The sequence below is a fragment of the Xiphophorus maculatus genome, chromosome 24, assembly GCF_002775205.1.
Source record: "Xiphophorus maculatus strain JP 163 A chromosome 24, X_maculatus-5.0-male, whole genome shotgun sequence".
Classification (NCBI taxonomy): Eukaryota; Metazoa; Chordata; class Actinopteri; order Cyprinodontiformes; family Poeciliidae; genus Xiphophorus; species Xiphophorus maculatus.
Genome location: NC_036466.1, coordinates 7,846,080 through 7,863,965, shown reverse-complemented (window position 1 = coordinate 7,863,965; position 17,886 = coordinate 7,846,080). Strand labels below are relative to the sequence as shown.

The 17,886-nt window shown below is 39.6% G+C and overlaps 1 protein-coding gene across 1 annotated transcript in view; it reads right to left on the bottom strand.

Moving 5' to 3' along the window:
* LOC102235707 (E3 ubiquitin-protein ligase Midline-1-like) overlaps positions 1–17,264 on the bottom strand; it is a 32,499-nt gene extending 15,235 nt beyond the window's left edge. The window contains exons 1-2 of the mRNA XM_023329935.1: positions 16,956–17,264; positions 3,904–4,691 (exon numbers count right to left, since the gene is read on the bottom strand). Of these exons, the coding sequence (XP_023185703.1) occupies positions 3,904–4,623 (720 nt within the window). The 5' untranslated portion in view covers positions 4,624–4,691; positions 16,956–17,264. The remainder of the gene's footprint in view (positions 1–3,903; positions 4,692–16,955) is intronic.
* Positions 17,265–17,886: the final 622 nt, after the last annotated feature.

The following is a 17,886-nucleotide window of genomic DNA, read 5'->3' as shown; positions in this document are numbered from 1 at the left end:
GTTTTTTTGTGGTGTCAGAAAAGCTCTGACTCGTCCACAGAGGTGGACATGGTGCCTCTTTTTTTTTTTTTTTTCCTTTGCAAGTGTGATGTAGTGCCACGGGGGGCTTAATGGATGACCTTAATACGCAGATGGCACACAGAAGTGACATAAGGGTCTGCTGTAACAGGAATATGACCCTGTTAGTAACAGAGGGGGAAAAGCTGATCTCTCAAAGGAGGACAAGAATTGCAACAATAAGCCATCCTCTGTGTATTGAACTTCAATGCAATATGCCACGACATAAACATAAAGAAAAGGGATTTAAGCCTATTATATGTCCTTGTTGCCAGCTTGTATCTATTTGTTGGAGCTGGAGCGCCTTCCAGCCCCCATCAGTTTGATCACTCGTCAATCATCCTGCAGCGTAATCTGTCTCTTTTTATCAGCCCACCCCCTTTTTTTCTGCCTCCACTCTGAGCTAGATTTTGGGAGAAAAAAGTCTGTGTTGTACTGCACAGTTAATCTCTGCTTAGTTAAATGAATTTTCAAAGTGCCGTGAGGCAGTGGACTGGGATTATTCTAATAGAAAACCCAAGGATGCAAAATGACAGGAGTTAACTAGTTAGAAAAAAGATGTCGCGTTTGTTTCATTTAATGTTTATGTATTTCTGTATTTCAAGCCATGAGAAGATTTTAAAACATTTCAGCTAGCCTACTCTACTCTAAAGAGAGAATTTCTGACAGGTTAAAGATGGGCATCTTGATTTAGAGTTGGCTGCATACCAAGAGAGGGTGGTATGTAAAAATGCTAAATCAGCAATTATTGAAATACTCAGTCAAGCTCTTCTGGCACAAACAACCAGACCATATTCAAGGCCACTTTAATCACCTTTCTTCCCCAATTTGATGCCCAGTTTGAACTCAAGCAAGTTGTCTTTACTGCATCTAGATTCCTGCAATCCTGAGTGAGAGATGGGAATGATACTGGGCCTGTTTTGTTGTTTATTGAATAGGTTTTACCTTAAATCAGAAGGAGTTTTTATGCTCTTTACAGAATTTAATAGAACCAAAAGGTCCATCACATTATTACTTGGTCAAAGGTTCCAGTGCTCATAAATGGTGTACAGAGATTTGAACTTTCTTCCCCAGGGAGTCAGCAATTCACTTTCTATGGATTAAATAACAGCAGAAGTAACTTAACGTTCTTGCTCAGAAGCATGCTGAAAATGTTAGCACACTACAGCAGGGGTCTCAAACTCAATTTACCCGGGGGCCGCTGGAGGTAAAGTCTGGGTGAGGCTGGGCCTCATTCACACACACGGTCTCCTCAGCCGAACCTTTCTGATTGCCTATTACCACATTTGGCCGTAGTCAGGCGCTGTAACAGCCGTAATTGTGTAGTGTCTCTTTAAGATACTCTAGTATTGCTAATGATGTCAGAAGTATGCGCCACGGCTTCTCTGTAGAGAGCGTGGGAGAAACGTGCTGGACGAACATGTTAGCTCCCTAACTTTTTAGTTACGGGTTGTTTGGACGCTGCTCAATTTTCATGTCTGATAATATAGCAGCCTTTCAACCGGGCTTTGTAAGGTTGGTGAAGAGCGTATTTATTAAAGGACAACACTGTGGAATTCCCAGCACCAGTGTGGTTGTGAGTTTTTGACCGTCCTGACGAATCTGCCGCCTCCTCTCCTCCCTTAAACACAACCCAAGCGTTACAGCGCCTAACCTTAATTATGTTACACTGATCAGCAACTTCCGGGTCTAGACTGGATGCTGAAGCACGTGAAGCGGGAGCGGCCGCGGAAATTGCGCATGTACTGCATGCAAATAATGACAAATAGAAAATGCAAATAGGCCCGGCCGATGTCCCGCCCCCGAGAGCAATATACTCCACCGTGATTGGTAAGTTCGTTCAGCTCCGCACACAACACTGAAAGTGCCAATTATATCAAACTCGCGGGCCGCACTAACATTAAACTTTCATATTAAGGCGGGGGCCACAAACTATCGTCCTGAGGGCCGCAGTTGGCCCGCGGGCCGCGAGTTTGAGACCCATGCACTACAGTAAATGTTGGCTCAAAAGCAACAAGCATTAAAAAGGGGTTCATTCATTTTCTCCTTCAACCTAAAGCAAAACACATTTTAGATACGCCAGCACAAGTACGATGAGAAAAAGCTTAAGGTATTTCAGTCAAAACACACACACACCCACAAAACACAAACTTAACATCTTACAAATAAGAAAGAGGAGCATCACAAAAACAGCAGTAAAGTGTTGGTGTTCCATTAACACTTTTCAACATTTTCTACAGTCATTAAATAGAATCAAATAAACTATGGGAAGTTAAAACCACCTTTCACAGACAGATAGCTGATGTGCACAAACTTGGCATTTAACACCTCCTGAAAATCTTGTTTTTTCACCTTGGACTACACCCACTGGGATGGAGTGTGAGGACCCACCATCAACAATTACTATGGAGTACACTTTTCACCCTTTCAAGAGTAACAGACTTCACAGCTAGTCCAGTTTATAATTCTGTGACCATCTATCAGGGAAAGGAATTCTAATAAATAGATGATTTGTGAAATGTAACATGTTTATGTATGCGTAGTCTAAAAAATCCCCCAAATTGTTTTATATTAAACTGCTCTTAAGAATACCAAACTGTTCCAACTTAAACAGAGAAAGGGGAACACCAAACCAGTGATTTAGTACCAAGGCTGACACATACAAACAGCTGCTCCTATCTTTTATCCTGAAGGGTTTTACTCGGAAGACCCTGAGCTAAGGATTTTAAAAGCCATTTCCAGCACCCTCCTCTGTCAATTTCCTGTGACAGGGGTAATTTTATCTCTGAAAAAAGGATGGGTGTTCCCACAATAACCTCCATGGTTCTTATCAGAAGCACACCAACAGACTCAGAGAGAAAAAAGAAACTATTCCAATAATCTACTACTTTTTTTGTCCCATTTTGTGAAGAGTGGAAGTATCTTGTATTCAGCAGATTGGCAAAAAGTGATAATAATGAAATGTCCCAGGAAAATATGGCAGAAGAACAGCTAAAGCATGTCAAAATCTGAGATTAGGGTGGGGGATGTGAGACTGCTAGTAAGATTTAATTAAGTTGTCACTCTTAAAAGTACCAGTACCAATACAATGGTGTATTTTGTATACTTTAAAAGATTTTAAATAGAAGTTAAAGTGTTCAGTAAACTCAAAAAACTGACTTCTTAGACAAAATCCATTTTGTAGTGTTACACTCTAGCATCAGCTAAAATTACATTGTATCTTAAAAGTCAGGTAATACAGGGTGTTGGTCACTACCCTTAAGGCAGGGTCACAAATCAATGACAGTGAAATGATGGAAATGTAACTCTAAGCAAAAGAGTAAAGGTGATGACCGTTGCAGTGTTTGCTATTACAAAATCCATCATACTTGGGATGCACAACGCAAAAAAAACCTGCCCCTGCGGCCATTAGCACTATGACGCACAAGTCAGTTCTCAGTTAAGCCAACCTGCACCCAGCTTGTTAACCTGCAACCTTGCAAAATCACCATGCCTTGTTAAAGACATACCCCTAATTCACTGCCTCTGAATACCTCCCTGGCTTCCTGGTGTGGCGCAGTCATTATGCTAATTGCTTAATTATTCAGGAGAGATTATAAATCAGCATGAAATGATGAAATCTCTCTTGATAATCAAATTAGATACCTGACTGAGGATATCAGGAAATTTCATACTTCAGAGGAGAATGAAATTAAAGTTTGAAATTCATTATATGTGTAAGACGATAAAGGGCATTGGAGGGTTTTTATACTTATCTATAATTAGACTAAGTAAAACACTGAAAACAGCAGAAAGTTTTTTTTTTTTTTTCTTTTTTATAGACCATATAAGCCAACAGGCACATACCTTTAATTTTTCGTAGCGGTCGCTTAGGGCTGCCACTTGATGATCCCTGTGCCTCCCAACCAGTTTGCACAGTGAGCAGATCAGCTGGTCGTCAGTGACGCAGTACATGTTCACCTTCTCCTCCTCATGCTCCAGGCACTGGAGCCCTCTGAGGTGAGAATCAGGCATTGGCTCAATGAGCCGGTGACCTGTGAATGGTTTCTTGTTCGGGTGAGTTGCCCTGAGGCACTCCTCGCAGTACGACACTTCGCATGTCACGCACGTCTTAACGGCATCCTGGGGTGGGTCCTGCTCGCAGAACTGGCATTGGACTGGTTCCGGCGGAGTTTCTGGGCTGGACATGGCGGCACTGACGGGAACCAGAGCCAGCCGGTTGCTCCCTTCCTCAATGGGAGAGTTGGGCCCACTGTGGGGACCAGCCAACGGCAGAGGGAGGCCAGCCGAGGATGAGGCCCGTTGAACTCTATCGATAATGTTCTGCAAGGTCACGTTTCTCTTGAGTCCTTCTAATCCACGCTCCGGACTCAGGGAAATGACATACCTACAAGTGGGGCACTGAAAAGCGCCAATGCTCTGGACGGACTCGTTGGTGGCGCAGTGGGAGACGAGGATGCGGTGGGCACAGCCGAAGCACAGGCTGTGGGCACAAGGGAGCAGCAGCGGGTCTTCAAAGAGCTCCAGGCAGATTGGACAGGTCAGCTCTGACTCCAGAGTGTCCATCCTGCTCAGAAGAGGCCAGGCGGGACTGGGTGCAGCGTCATCAAAATCCAGAAGAGCCGCTCAGATGTCTGGAGGCCAGAGACAAAGAGATAGCGCCAGGAGAACAGAAAGGGGAACAGAGGGAAAAAGAGCAGAGGGATTTGAGATTAAATTGTGTGAAACAGCTTATTTTCCACAGCTTTCTTGGGAGGGCTTATATCTCAATGGAGCTGACAACTGCTAAATAATTGCAGTGCTGAGTTTTTCCTTTTCAGCCTGTAAAAAGTTAACTGTAGATTCTGCCAAACCCATCAACAAACAACAAATGAAGAAACAGACCTACAAAATAGGCAGAACTCTGGATCATCTTAGCCAGAAGCTGTGCAATGTCATTAACAATTGGAAAATGCTCACATCTTTTTTGGTCTGTTTATTCTTTAAAGATCCTTGTTGTGTTTTCCAGCACCAACACTTTAGGTTTAGCTAAACCAAAATTATCATCTGGCAGCAGACTAGAGTGTGTTACTTTCCCATTACATTAGAGCTGCAAGGAGAGTTTGTTGGGCTGGAAGGTGCTTAAAACTGCATCACAACAAACCTCAAAGCCAACCTAAGCTATGTTTAAATGATTTATGATGCAGCAAGTTATTTATTTATTTATTTTCTTTGGAGCACAAGCTGCTGCTGTTGCTCATTAGCATTCAGCGCTGGTTTATAATTCACTGCAATGTGTGGCTGCAAAACGGTACTTTGGAAGTCATTTTTAATCTTGGAGTACACTTAAATTTGAATCTATTTTAATAAAATTGAAAAGGATTTCCTTATCAGCATTAACATGTCAGCAGGAAGGATGTTTTTCATTTGAGGTGCAGCAGTGCCAGCAGCTGCTGCTGCTACAGCTGTAGCCAGTTAGTAATTAGCGCATGTGTCGACTTTCTCCTCCTGCAGAGAAGCTGGCTCTTGATTTCAGCGTGTTGTCGCCGTCAGGTGGTTTTAGTTAATGTTTGTGCTGATATTGCGCCCCCACCTTTCCCAATAACCATGGTTTCCACTGAAACATCTCAAATATGTTTATTCACAGACAGATAGAAAACAATACGGCTAAGTGTTTAATAAAATTATGTTGGCTGGAAGCAAAGCTCTAAAATTGAAAGAATTGGTAAAATATTTGGCATGTCTGACTGTTTCTTTGAACTCTTGACCCAGTTTGTTCAAAATGTGGTAGAAATCAGTTGATTTTGTAAGACTTGTAAGAGTCGGTGTTGTCTTGCACAGCTAATAAAAGTGGTGACGGATGTACAGAGTATGGTAGTGCAGCAGCTAGCGTGGACAGATTTCTATACATATAGTTCTACATCCTTTTTTGAAATTATGGATTTTTGTATCTTCATTTCTCAAGGTTTTTTGTGAGGCTTTCATTTTTAGCTTGTGGGAGAGATTTGGCCTGTTTTGTATGCTGTAAAGTTTTGGCTTGGATAGATGTTTCCTGATTTAGTTGTTTTTTTTATAATTCTGTATTATCTCCTCAACCTAAGGCAGTGTGTCTTTCTCTTCCAGGATGTAGGCATACAGAAATTCTGAGAAATTATACCAATACAAAGTAAGCATATGTAGAGGAACATAATATGCAAGTTGTTTCTTATGGAAGAATTGAAGTGTTGCAACCATTTCTCGTTTTTTGTGTGTATAAAACTGAATTAGCTTTCCGGAGAACTTGTGCAACACTGGTTTTAAATCGACAATGCTGTTTGTTTCTAAAAGTGTATTTCAACACAAATGGATGTGTAGATAGACTTTGGTCAAATTGCATTGAGAAGCAACAGTAAACACTGATAACATCAAACCTGGAGAGTGCCAGTGTTGTGCACAGAGCATCAACAATGCTTGGACATTTGCCGTATTAAACTGTCCTCTGGCAATTTCAAAAATGTCGGATAACATCAATTTTGTGAACGTTGCTTCTATTCAGAAGTCAAACTTCCATAAAGCACGAGAGAGGTAACAGGATAAGTGCAGTTCTGTGATATAATGCATGCATTTCTGATGCAGGAAATGTGTCCAGTCTTATCTCAACAAGCAGGATTTTCAGCAGATGTCACTGTCGGCTGAGATTAAAGCATTGGTGCGTCAGACAATAGGATGCAAAGAGCTCAGAGTATCTCTCTCATTCCCATGCATGGTTTCCTCTGATCTAAAAGAAGGGGGAAAAGTGCTGCAGATAAATTGTACCCCACTTGAGAGTTTTGCAGTGCTAGCATTTTTGAGGCCATGTGAAGGCGGATAACAGTTTTGTGTTGATTAAAAAAAGGCAGAAAGGAACTAAAATATATTTCTGCAAGAAATATTTAATGTTTAATGCCATAAAAGAATGTTTCCACCTTTACAGATTTTTTTCTATTTTTTATTCTCTTGTACTTAATTGTAAAAAACAAGATATTTACAACAAGTACATTTTCTCCACAGAGCAATGAATAGCCATCAAGTTGATTTCATGTATTTAATTTTAAAGTAGCTATATGTACAACTGAAGCAGGGAATGTTGTGCAGAAATTGACAAAATCCAAAGTAAATAGGGCTTCAGTAATGAAGTAAATATTGGCTGAAAATGTCCCGCGACATTTTGATGCAGTCACTTTGTTCACTCAGCAGTCAGTCAAGTAATATCAACCGCCAACAGCTTTATTGAAGGAAAGAAAGCAGAAGTAAGGCTTAAAAAAATCTTTCAAACAAAGCCTGGAATGGTAAAAATTTATAGAGCTGTGATTAGTTTGGGCTTGACACTGAGGGATCCTGAAGGCATTATTGACCAAAGAGAATAGATTGACTGAATTCAGATGAAAACACTTTAAACCAATCTGTTTGTTCTTATGCATTCACAGACTCACACAAATTGAAACAGGCAGCCGAGAGAGGGTGAAATGCCTCTAACCATACCGTAGGTGACACTGTTGAACCGTGCAGGGAGGTGACTGAGTACAAAGCAAAAGAAGAGAGACGGGGGGGGAAGGAGGAAAAAAACGTGGGGATGCTGGGGGGATAAATGTATATGATTTTACAAAAGTCTAAGTTGTTTACTTTTTCCATCATCACTTTGTGCCTCTGGACTGCCAGAGCTGTCACAGTATGTAAATGACTAGTCTGTCATGCTGGCACCTCAGCAATGTCAGTACCAATAGTCTTCAGTGGGGGGCAATACAAAACTGATTAGAGGAATGCTTTAGTGTTGTTCCACCTCCTCTTCACTGCAGTTTCTGCCTATAAGCAGAAATTATCTCTATAACCAATCACAAGCTAATATTTCTAGCATGTTGTTTTCATACCTATTTATACATTAATATGATATTACCCAGCATGCATCCCTTGACAGGCATAATGTAAATAATGTATGAAATATTCTTCTTAGCCCCCTACCATGCTTACTTTCCTGAGAATGAATTTGCTTCAACCTGACTACACCAGTTTAGGCAAGAGCTTAATGAAAAACTTGTTTTCACAAGCATAAATCAATGTTTCTAGCCTTTTTTTGATGTCAGTGTCTCCATGCTTGTGTTTGGAACACAGCTTAAAAGTTTTGTTGCAAGCTAAATCTGGGAATAACCTCACGCCCCACTTTCTCTGCTCTAGTTGCAACAGTGGGGGGAAAAAAAGATCACAAATATATGCTTGAATGTGCCCTGTGAGGCTGATTTAATAAAACAAACTATAAGCAGGATGAGTAAGCATTTTATTTCTCCCACTTCAAAAAATTCTGGATTTCAATTTACAGGGACCCAGGATTGTAATTCCTACTTCAGGGAGCATTTAACTGCATTTTTATGACCTGGTACTGGAAAAATTAAATTTCCATGTATAAATGGTACACTCTGTGGGCTTAAATCCACTAGCAACTTGCTGGTAAAGGCCAAACAAAGCCACCTTAAATGGAGTAAAACTTTCTTAATGTTAGATTTGCGCCATTTGTGTTGTCAAATAAAACTGGATTGCTGCTTTAAATGCAGCATGTTTTTTGAAACATAAAAGTAACAATAAAATTTCAATTTTAAAATGTTAAGGTAGAAATCATTTTATTTCTGTGCCATAAAGCCACTGCTAGCTAAGATTTGGTGTTAGAATTTCTTGCTTACTATAGTAATACAAACCAAAACAAGGCTTTTCTCAGCATTTTCAATTATTCAAGAAACAAAAAATGAAACATTTTCACAAATTTTGAGTATAAATGTAAAGTACTATGTGTAATACTTTGCATTTATGGAAACAATAAAAGTTCAAATGAATGGTTAATTTGTTTTTTCCACTTTGTGCAATATTTTACATAGAAAGTAACCATATTGAATTTAAACTTAGACTAGGTTGGGGACCATCATCTTTGCAAGTGGGAATTTTGATTACAGAAATTCATGTAAAAATTGGTGAAACAACTTATTTTAGTATTTTTTTAACATAGGTTTTTAAAATTTTAGTTTATTCAAACAGAGCATATCTGCCATAAATTATATCTGTTGGGACTTTACAATTATATCCAGTCTATGACTATATACAGTCCCATAGGTTAATTCAAATAAATACAGGACAATTAGAATGTCTGATTTAAATCCAGTTGTATCACTTGATTGATCACTTGAATTTCAACTTCAGCAAAAAAAAAAAAAAATATTTTTTTCTTACACTAAAGTATCAAGTCCATTATCGTCTTTCTTAGAGATGGCAGAATAAAATGCTAAAATGTCTCAATTTCAACCACAGGGTTAAAACTGAGACATATTAACCTGTCAGTTTCTAAGTCTGTACCTTTGTCTTTATAGAAATGGAAAATCTGTTGCCGTTGCCATAGTTACTTTGAAAGAAATATATAAAACCTCTTATCTATAAATTCCAACACAACCTTTGGTGTAATGTACTACATCACCTTCCATTTGTCATTTTGCTTGTAATCCACAAGTTACCTGACAAACAAATGTTCACTAGAACAACAGAACCACGGAGCTTTTCAGAAATTAAAGCCCCTTTCAACTTTTGTTCTCACTTCCAGTTTACATCTGGGCCGTCTCCCTCCACAAAGTCTGGGCCCCACTTCTTAAATCTTTCATTAAATGTGGATCCGGGAAAGTAGCGGCTTTCCCTTCCACTCACAGTTTAGGCCGGAATAAAATTTTAATGGGTACCCTTTTATTTTCTAAAAACTGATTTGACAGAAGCACAATGTGGGCAAAAACAGAGGTGGGACTGAGCTTGTGTTTGTTAAAAGGGAATGCCTGGCATGGTTTTACAATGCACATAATAAATGCTTACATATTGTTGATTTAATGTGACTTGCATGTTTAATTGCTATTAACTTGCGGAAAGTGGGACTTTTAGCCTTTTATGATATTTTTTCACAATTGTCAAGGTAAACTGAGTGGAAAACCCAAATCTTGGCAGTAATTACAGTGAATACTCTAAAGCCACATAACCTTGGTATGAATTTAAAAAAAACATGTGTGCAGAGATCCATTTTCTGATTTGATGCGAACAACTGTGGCAGTCCACGATGTAGATACAAGAAGTAGGTCATTCCCATTGACCTGGCTCACATAATCAGTGTACACTGTGTGTGTCACTTCATGATCTCAGCGTTCCAATTCTCTCTCCATCTCGCTCAGCTCGGAGGAGGCGGAAAAATATAGCAGAGCACACGGCATAACGATAGAAGAGGGCAAAGGCATCTAATTCAGAGGATAAACATATCTGGCTGTCAACGTTCATAATGTCATGTCTCAGGACTAAAACAAACCTTGCCCAGTGAAAACCGATGGGATAGATTTAACTGTACACAAATGCATTAGCACTTCCTTGCAAAGAAAAGTAAAGATTTTAGTGTTGGGTTGTTAAGCGCACCACTTGCCCCTAAATGTAACCTACTTCCAGAATGAAGATGCACTAAAAGAACTGTCACTAAATAATTTACGTTTCTGTTCCTAAATACCAAATAATTCAGCTCTTGATGTGCATCGTTGAGTCAACTTTACTCTTCCGTCTCTTCCAACCTTTCACCCTTTCGACACCTTGTTTGCATCAATCTCTCGAAGAACTCAATAGATCCCACAACTGTTTACTGGATTTGTGGAGGAAATCGGAGGGGTGGGAGGGAAATAACATAATCTGCCTCCATAGAAGCAATGGGTGGCTAATGCCAGATTAACCCTTGACCCCGCTTCATGGTTGAGAACTAGTTGGCTTTACAAGAGGTCGTGCAATCCGGACCCAAGCTACAAAAAATGTGCCATACTAATTGATTTCTACAGGAAAGGATTTATTCTAAAAACACTTGTAAACACATGGAAAGCCTGATGCTATGTTTTTCCCCCCCAACGCATTTCTTATAGAATGTTGGTGGCATTTCTTGCTGTATAGGCTAGAAGAACTTGTTTCTATACAGTTTGCAGTCTTCCTTGCATATATTGTAATATAAGTACAATTGGGACACAGGATGAGGAAATGTATTTTGGCAAGGAACATGCCCAGAGCAAAAGCTAACGAGGTCCAAACTGGAGTTTTAGATGAGGGATCAAAAGCTTTTAGCTTTAGATGTCAAACTCAGAAGAGAATTCGAGGTCTTTCATCTCTTCCACCTTTTTTCCTCTCCATCTTGGCCTCCCTTTGCTTTCCCTGTGTTGTATGATTCTTCATTTCCAGGTCTTATAACGTTACCAACACTAAAAATAGTCAAATGCTACACTAACATTTGTGTTTTCAGTTCTCAGAAACCCTGCCACGTTTTTATCCCTAATCCGCTTCCTGCCACACCGGCTGTGACCAATCCAGGCCTTTCATGGTCAGAAGTGGGCAGTCACACTTTAACAGGATTGGTTGGTCATAGTCTGGGATGCAGAGGCTATTAGTGATGATAATGGAGGGAGACGTTTGTGATTGTTTGTGCGTGGCAAGGTCTGTCTGGAATCTTGCTTGTATGACCCAGATTGGCCTCAGTGGTACAGCTAAAAAAATCAATGCGATGTTTGTGGGGCAGGAGATTATAGGGGACATGAAACAAGTCTGGTGTTGACAGTATGTTTGATTGGGGTGTTCGACGTTCAATGGCATTGACAAAAAGACTCACGAGGCAATAAAGTAAACATGTTGGTTTTGGACACTTCATAAATATTAAGCCATATGCTTTAGGAAAGAATATTAGGATTACTTCTATAACAACACTTTGGAATAACATCCACTCTAAAGGTCCGGTTCCTCACAGAGGGTGTGAGAGTTCCACCTAAGATTGCCAAGTACTTGATTGAATAAATTTTGTCCTCCGCCTCCTGCAGGTTTTCAGTGCCAAAAGACTCTAAAGCTGGCCCAGAGCATCACTGAGTTGCTTTCTTTTCCCTCAGAGATGCCAGTTCACAAAGTTTCCATTCTATTTTCTTTCAGTTTTGATTAATCGCTTCACGGAACAGAACCCCAAAACCTTTTTCGTTTTTCTTATTTTGCGGTGAGCAAATTGGAACTGACAGTTCTTGTGCTTTTGGGTCTGTAGTGGTGCATTTCTTGAGTGTAAGCATTGAGCCCTTTAGCGTTCAGTATTTGCCTTATGTATATTCTGCCAAAAAGTCTTTCTGGATCTTATTTGCAGTCAATTGATGTAGCCACCTGTCTCCTTCGCAGTCTGATGACAGCAGATGACAGATTCCTCTATGTCCCACCAGGTGGTGCAGCCACAATTCCTTTAACTGTCAATTGTGAACTCTGCTTGAAATTATACCTGTAGGAACATTCAGGGCCTTGGATTTCATTGTATTCTCTTGGAATTTCTCTTGACTTGATAGATAAAAAACATCCAATAAAATGACAGTCCAGGTATTTACAGTGTTCTATCTCAAGTACACAAATGTAACCAATGATTTCTTGGATCACTTGTGCCTGAGAGCACAACTGATTTGCAAATGTATGCTCTTAAGGCCAATCTGGAGAGTTGACCAATGTATAGAGAAATTACACTCCTTAAACTAGAATTTTGAGTTGAATTTGAACTATTCTGGCATATCTTGTTCATTGTATACACCTGAACAGTTTTTAATTTAGCCAATAAACCAAAATTTGCAGTAGGGGTTTAACCATATTCAGTAGAGCTGTATTGTGGAAATGATGGTGTCTTGTTCTGAAAATATGTATTGAGACGTTTCTTTGCCTAACACTCTACTTGTGTCACAATCCAGCTTTGGGATTCACTCTGTCCTGCTTGTATTTAACATGAGATAAACTGCGTTTAGGCAATAGGAGAGAAACAAACAGAACAGAAACCTCACCGCACACTTTTAAAAGTTGGCTGAAGTTTCCTTCCATCACCACAATTACTTAGTAATGCTTTGATGAAAGTGATAATGTAGCACTCATTCCCAGAAAGTTATCTTGGCTGCTTTGATTGGCTAATAAAATGTTGTGAAAGATCTGTGTGGCATGGGTATGCATGAGCAGGGTGCTGGAAGGGGATGAGGCCAGCGCATGTGGCTCGTACCACGCAACATACATTTGATGTAAACTATTCAGGGTGAATGAGAGTGAAGCAGTGATCTCTGCTACTAAGTGAAATTTGTGTGGCATTACATCAAGTGAAGTTTGGTTCTTCCAGGATGTGGTAAATCTTGGTGGGGTTCTGTTTCTGATCTCGGCTAGAGTAGATTTTTAGAAGAAGGCCAAGAACAGAGTGTATTCTACCAACTTTGAAGAACTGGACTGTTCTTCAAAGTTGATAGTTGTTTTTTTTTTTTTTTTCTCATAATGTTCCTTATGAGAAAAAAATTTAAAAGTGTCAAATGTAGCCAGACTAGTATGAAGTGAAACTAGATTAAAACCCCAAACATAAAAGTCTTTGAGACTATATTTTTTACATTGATGCAACTTAAGGTGCAACTGACTAAAGTTGGGAATCTGACTGGTTTGAATGAATTTGGACTTATTTTGGTAATCTCTGCACAGAACAGTTTGGGTCCCAAAATGCAGTCTGAAAATAGTTAGTTGAAACAGAGTTATATTAATCTTGCAAGTTTAGCTTGTTTGTCCAAACCTGTTGAGGCTACTGCACTCTTTGCTTGTTTTCCTTAGTGCCCCTTAGCTTAGCTACCAGGTTTTGCTCCTTAGACTTTGACATAAAAGTATATTTCAGGTGAGTGACCTCTGTCAACACAACAGAGAATAACTACTTTGTATTTTATATCATACAAGTTTTAAACACAAATTGTGAGAACTGAGCTTGAAGCTAACGCTATAATTTTCTAAATCTGGGTTTGTCAACACCATGATACTCAGTCTCACACCTCTGAGTAGAGCAAGGTTAAATTTATACATTTTCACATTTCCTCTCTCAGCTATTGATTTTACTGCACTACAGCATCATTTCCACTTGTCAAAAACATACAGTGTGACTTGAATGGAGGAGAATAAATGTATGTCTTGAACAAACTAACAAAAGTTTGAGTTGGGTTTTTTAGCATCAGAGCAGCCCAAGTGTGCACAAGCAGCTTCTTTTGGCCAAGGATTTTGATTTTTTTTGCTGCACATCAGGTTTTTTGCAGGCTTGCAGTTGTTGGTGTGTCTCTTCTTAGAGTATTTAGTGATTCATAGCAGAAAAGGCCTGAACCAACCAGTTCTTTACTACCAGTTGCAAGAAGAACGAGATGCTTTTTAAAAGCAGCTGTTTATTAATTGGAACTTTTGAATTTGGTCATAATTTTGTTCATGTTTATACTTTGAAGTTTATTTTGTTTTCTTCTGCAAATGTCTATAAACTTATTGTTCAGGAAATAGCATCTTGCCTTTCTCTCACTGAATTGTTTACTACCTTTTGTACATAGTGAAATGTTGAGCACTTTAAATTCTAAGGACTCAATTGGGCCTAAAACAACAGATTATTGGTCTACAATTCAAAAGGTTTCCATAATTTTATGGTGATTATTCTCATTGACCTTGGAAACATTGGCTGCTGGTAATACCACCATAACTTTGTTGCATCTCAAGGAGAATACACAACATTAAGTAAATAGCACTCAGCCTTGCCTTTCCTTCAACTGAACACTGCAGAATGAATCATTTGATCACCACATAAGCCCCATAAAGCTGCCACAGCTTTATTTGGGTATGTAAGAAAAATTCCTTAGCACTTAGACGATGCTTATACCACACATATGCACTGTGACGGGATTTGCTGATGCATACAGTTTCTCCACCAGATCTAGTTTGTCATTAGACGTTTTTTTTAATTTTTTAAAATTCAGACTTTTTATTTTTTTATTTTCACTGTTGAATTTCTTGATCTCAAATTCAATAGCACATCTTACATTATATAAATCACCCTATAAATATGTTTAAAAACCTTACAGACCCTCTTTTATTGCAATGGCACAAAAAGAAAGAAAAGTTTTAATCTCTGAATATAAACTGAATTGTGTGTGAATGAATAAACTGAATATTCATGTATTTCCAACATCTATTGGCACTCTTAGAAAATTTCTTTAAAACATTTTACGTGCTTTTTTTTTTTTTTTTGCTTCTACTTGCCAAGTAAATTATAAGTTGTTTCAATTGTGTATGACTGTGTTGTGAAAAACAGAAGTCCACTTCTCTTGGCCTTTATTCAAAATGGACAAACAAAAGGCCAATCTAGTAAGGCAGCCATTTGTTGTAACGCATATTATGCAGTATTGTATACACTGCTCTGCAACTTACTGTGGAGAGTTCTTCCAACTTTAGAATAAAAAGCTGAAGGACCCACTTATCCCCACCACAGGACTACTGAATAAACCAGTTGCACCCATTGTCACACTTCTGGAAGTTACCATGACAACATCACTCATTTTACTTGGTTGGTGATTAAAAAAACCCACTGGAGTGGATAAAATGAAGTGAATTGGAGAGGAATGAAACTAAAAAAAAAAATGTATTTCCCATTTCAGGAATGTTTAGATAGCAATTAGCAGTTCTGCGTCCCTCCAGCGTGAACTAGATGTTCGACTTTGAAGATCAAAATAAGCATTTAGAGTGATAAGCATTCCATTAGTTTTACCTCCCTGTTTATCACGTTAGCCACACATTGGTGAGATAAAGAGATATTTTTGGTAGAAATGCTATCAGCAATATGCCGTTTTTTCCTCATTATCAAAGCAGCAATGATCAAAGTTACAGCCTTGATTCTAAATAAGATAGAGTAACTTAGCCTTTAGATAAGTTTACATAAACTGCATGAAGAGTCCCGTAAGGAATAGAAGCAAGTTTAAAAGGCTGTTTGAGATAATTGTCTGCAAAGTTCCCACGGTCCATATCCAGGTGGGGCAGGGAGGGGGAAGAGACGGATCTGAGTGCCGCTCTGCTTCTTTCTGAAGGTCGCCCAGGCTGACAATGTCTCACTGAGACATGTTTGTGGAAACAGGAAAAGAAACAGGAACACTACTGTCGTTGCTATATTGGTCGGCGTTCTGACCGTTTCAAACCAAACATCCCACTAAGCTTTTTTTTTTTTTTCTTGGATTTAGTCGTTGTTCATTGAGACATTCTCAAAAGCAACAATTTTCTCGATCTCTCTGATCCGTTGCAGGTGAGACTGATGAGTGGTAGCATCGAGCTTGTGTTGCCCAGCTGTGACACACTCAACACAGAAGACACGCGTGCAGCGAGGCGTACCAAACACGCCTCAGCACAGAGCGTCCGAGTTTCTTTGAGGCTAATATAATGCACAATCAAGTGGGCTGTACTCTACATAAATGTAATATAAATAATCACACATATACATATTCACATGAACAGATGCACTCAGTCTAAAGTTGCATTTAAATTCGGAAAAAAAAATTCAAAGACTTGCCAGGTAAAAAAAAGAAAAACTAATTTGCAAAACCAGAGTTTAAGCACAAACAGTATACATAACCCTTCCTTCTGCAGATGTGTGTTCTGAGTTTTGAGAGACCACACAGATGAAAGTGGGTCACAAAACCCAGAATCAAACTCCACCCCAAAATCAAAAGTATCACAAGAAATTGGATAATCGGGGTTGAATTAAGTTGTCAAGACGCCTACAGACTGCGGAGCCGTATAGAGTCGAGATAAATGACTCACACCTCCTGTGATGAAAGCAGACTTTGTGTTGTACATATGTTCAGCAACTGTTTCTGTAGAAGTTTCTCCTGGTCTACAAAGCTGAATGGTTGAGTTCTAAAGCCAGCACTCTGTTATTATCATTCTTGTAAACCTGCCACATCTCCTGGGTTTCACTGAGAATGCAGTCGGGAGGGTTATAGCATGCGGGAAACCCCCCAGGGACTCCCAAACTTCAGCAAAAGATCACAAACTGCCCATTGTGAAAAAACCCACACAACTTCTTCTGCTCTTACCTTCCACATGATTAAAATCCCATCATCCAAAAACAAAGTGAAAAAGACGGGAAGATGGAGAGCTGTATAGGGAGACTGGCAGCTCTCTTTCGCTCTATCTCACGCTCTCTCTCTCCTCTCTCTCTTCTCTGTGGGATGCAGGAAGGTTGACGGTGGCGGCTGAAACAGCAGCGAGGAGAAATCCCAGGAGGCAGTGAGGATGTGAGTACGTCTCCGTGGCTGTGTCATCACCTCTCATGACATGTTTCCTCCTCTGCCTGTGTAAGCTTTTCCATCCAGACCCAGCAGAGAGAGAGAGAGAGAGAGACGGGACAAACTAGTGCACCGCCCCCTCACTGTTCCCCCTCCTCTCTCCCCCCTCAGTCTGTTCATTCCTTGCTCCCTGTTTCACTGTATTCAAATGTGCCAGTGAGCTGCCCTGCCTTTAAGTAGGCCAATCACTGGCCACAGAGAGGTGGACTCTGATCTGGCGATGTGCTTGCGACATAATGTGCCTGCCTGCCGATTTTATTTCATTTTTTCAATATGTCTGCTTGCATGGAAACTCATGTGGATATGCGACTGTAGCACATTTAGGCACTCTTGAAAGCCAGGTACAGACCAATGACGTTGGTCTGACTTTGGACGAAAAGTCAATGGATAAATAGGACACTCTAAATTAAGAACAAACTGGATTCTAGAGAGATGCTAACTTTTGCAAGCCTTCAAAATGTTTACTCCTTAGCTGTCAAATCGAAACATGACACACTCAGGCCTCTTTAATTGTGAACTGGATAATATTAGAGAAACATAAACATAACATAACATAAACTCAGTCTTTATTTTTAAAACAGGATGATTATATTGATTGCATATAGCCTTCTGTCTTCTTAAACCAAGCCATTTTAATGTCATCACATTGTCCATAATACAAATCTTGGTCACTAAAACG